At 52.6% G+C, this 1784-nt stretch overlaps 1 protein-coding gene across 1 annotated transcript; it reads left to right on the plus strand.

The window, feature by feature from the left end:
- The first annotated feature begins 338 nt into the window (after positions 1-338).
- Positions 339-1524, plus strand: LOC123430840 (hevamine-A-like). The gene has a single exon (XM_045114675.1). It carries the CDS (start codon positions 418-420, stop codon positions 1312-1314), a length of 897 nt encoding a protein of 298 aa, XP_044970610.1. The 5' UTR covers positions 339-417; the 3' UTR covers positions 1315-1524.
- The last annotated feature ends 260 nt before the right edge of the window (positions 1525-1784 follow it).

A 1784-nucleotide genomic window follows, 5' to 3' on the forward strand; every position in this document is an offset into this window, starting at 1 on the left:
GATATTCCTGTTGACGAAAAATCTCATTGGCTACTCTCCATTGACTTGTGCTTAATCTATCTTATCGCATCCTCGTATCGATCACATCCTTACAAACATGGGGAAAAGTCGCACGTATGCCTTCACACGCAGGAAACTAACCCCCTTGCTGCCCAATGGCGGAGCTATAGGGTGATCAGGATTTAAGAATGATGTTTTATACTATAGCAAAACAAATCAAATAAAAAAATAAAAAGAAAAATTTGGTATGGACTGTTGGCTCACCCTGGCCTATTAGCTGGGGCCGCCACTGCTACTGCCTATAAAAGCACCAGCTCGTCGCATAACAATCCATGCACACACACCATCTGCAGTGCAAGCAAAAACACAAAAACCTAGCTAATTAATCCAACCGTGAAGAGGAAGAAGGAGAACATCATGTCGTTGCACAGCATGGGGCGCCGGCTGGCCCTGGCCATCGTCGGCTGCATCCTCCTCTCGTCGCTCAGCACCGCGTCCGCGACGGGAAAGACCGGCCGGATCACGGTGTACTGGGGGCAGACCTCCAGCGAGGGGTCACTCCGCGAGGCCTGCGAGAGCAAGCTCTACTCCACCGTCATCCTCTCCTTCCTGAACAACTTCGGCGGCGGCAAGTACAATCTCAACCTCGCCGGCCACTCCTGGAAGGCCGTGGGGCCCCACGTCAAGTACTGCCAGTCCAAGAAGATCCTCGTCCTGCTCGCCATCGGCGGTGGCATCGGCAAGTACTCCCTCGCCTCCAAGGCCGACGCCAAGGGCGTGGCCAAACACCTCTGGAACTACTACCTCGGCGGCAAGTCCCGCAACCGGCCGTTCGGCAACGCCGTGCTTGACGGCGTCGACTTCGACATCGAGCTCGGGAGCCGCGCCCACTACGACGACCTCGCAAGGTACCTCAAGGCCTACGGCAAAAAGAAGGTGTTCATCACGGCGGCGCCGCAGTGCCCGTTCCCGGACAGGATGCTGGGGGAGGCGCTCCGGACGGGGCTCTTCGACCGCGTGCACGTCCAGTTCTACAACAACCCCGTCTGCAGCTACAGGGCCGGCAACGTGGCCGCCTTCAAGAAGGCGTGGAAGGACTGGACCAAGAGCCTGCCCAACAGCTCCGTCTACCTCGGCCTGCCGGCGGCGCGAGGGGCGTCCAACAAGGGCAGCGGCTACGTCGACCCGGGGACGCTGGTGTCCAAGGTGCTGCCCATCGTGCAGCGCTCCAACAACTACGGAGGGATCATGCTGTGGAGCAGGTACTTCGACGTCAACTCCGGCTACAGTAGGCGCGTCAAGAAGTTCGTCTGAGATGCCTGCATCTGCATGCATCGATCCACGATTATACTACTACGTCCCCTACGTACGCGGAGTGCCCTTACGGTAAGTAGAAATTCGTCGGACTATATATGATCTGATGACCACGTGTACCTTACTATATGTCGGAAAGTTGTTCTGTGAGTGTGATACTGATACCAGTATATGTATGTATGTATGTTGTGCAATAAAGGGGACTTTTAATTGAGCAATGCTACATCTACGTAAATGTTTACATAAGTTTACGAAATAGTCTGATTTGACAATCATTGATTGGATTAAGAGGAGGGTGAGGCCCATCCATCCCTAAAAATCAGAGGGGCATATTTAGATTAGTTGAAAGGTTTAGTAAATGTAAGTAGGATTTAATAGGTCTAGCATTTTCGCTTTTAATTTATCGCATCTATTTCTAAGTTGCCTAAAATTTTCAGTTGGGTTCAATTTATTTTGTGGAAGAAGGAAGA

The sequence above is a fragment of the Hordeum vulgare genome, chromosome 2H (genome assembly GCF_904849725.1).
Source record: "Hordeum vulgare subsp. vulgare chromosome 2H, MorexV3_pseudomolecules_assembly, whole genome shotgun sequence".
NCBI classification, from domain to species: domain Eukaryota; kingdom Viridiplantae; phylum Streptophyta; class Magnoliopsida; order Poales; family Poaceae; genus Hordeum; species Hordeum vulgare.

Excerpts from the sequence above, each read along its gene's own strand:
- LOC123430840 (XM_045114675.1), top strand. The coding sequence starts at position 418 with ATGTCGTTGCACAGCATGGGGCGCCGGCTGGCCCTGGCCATCGTCGGC.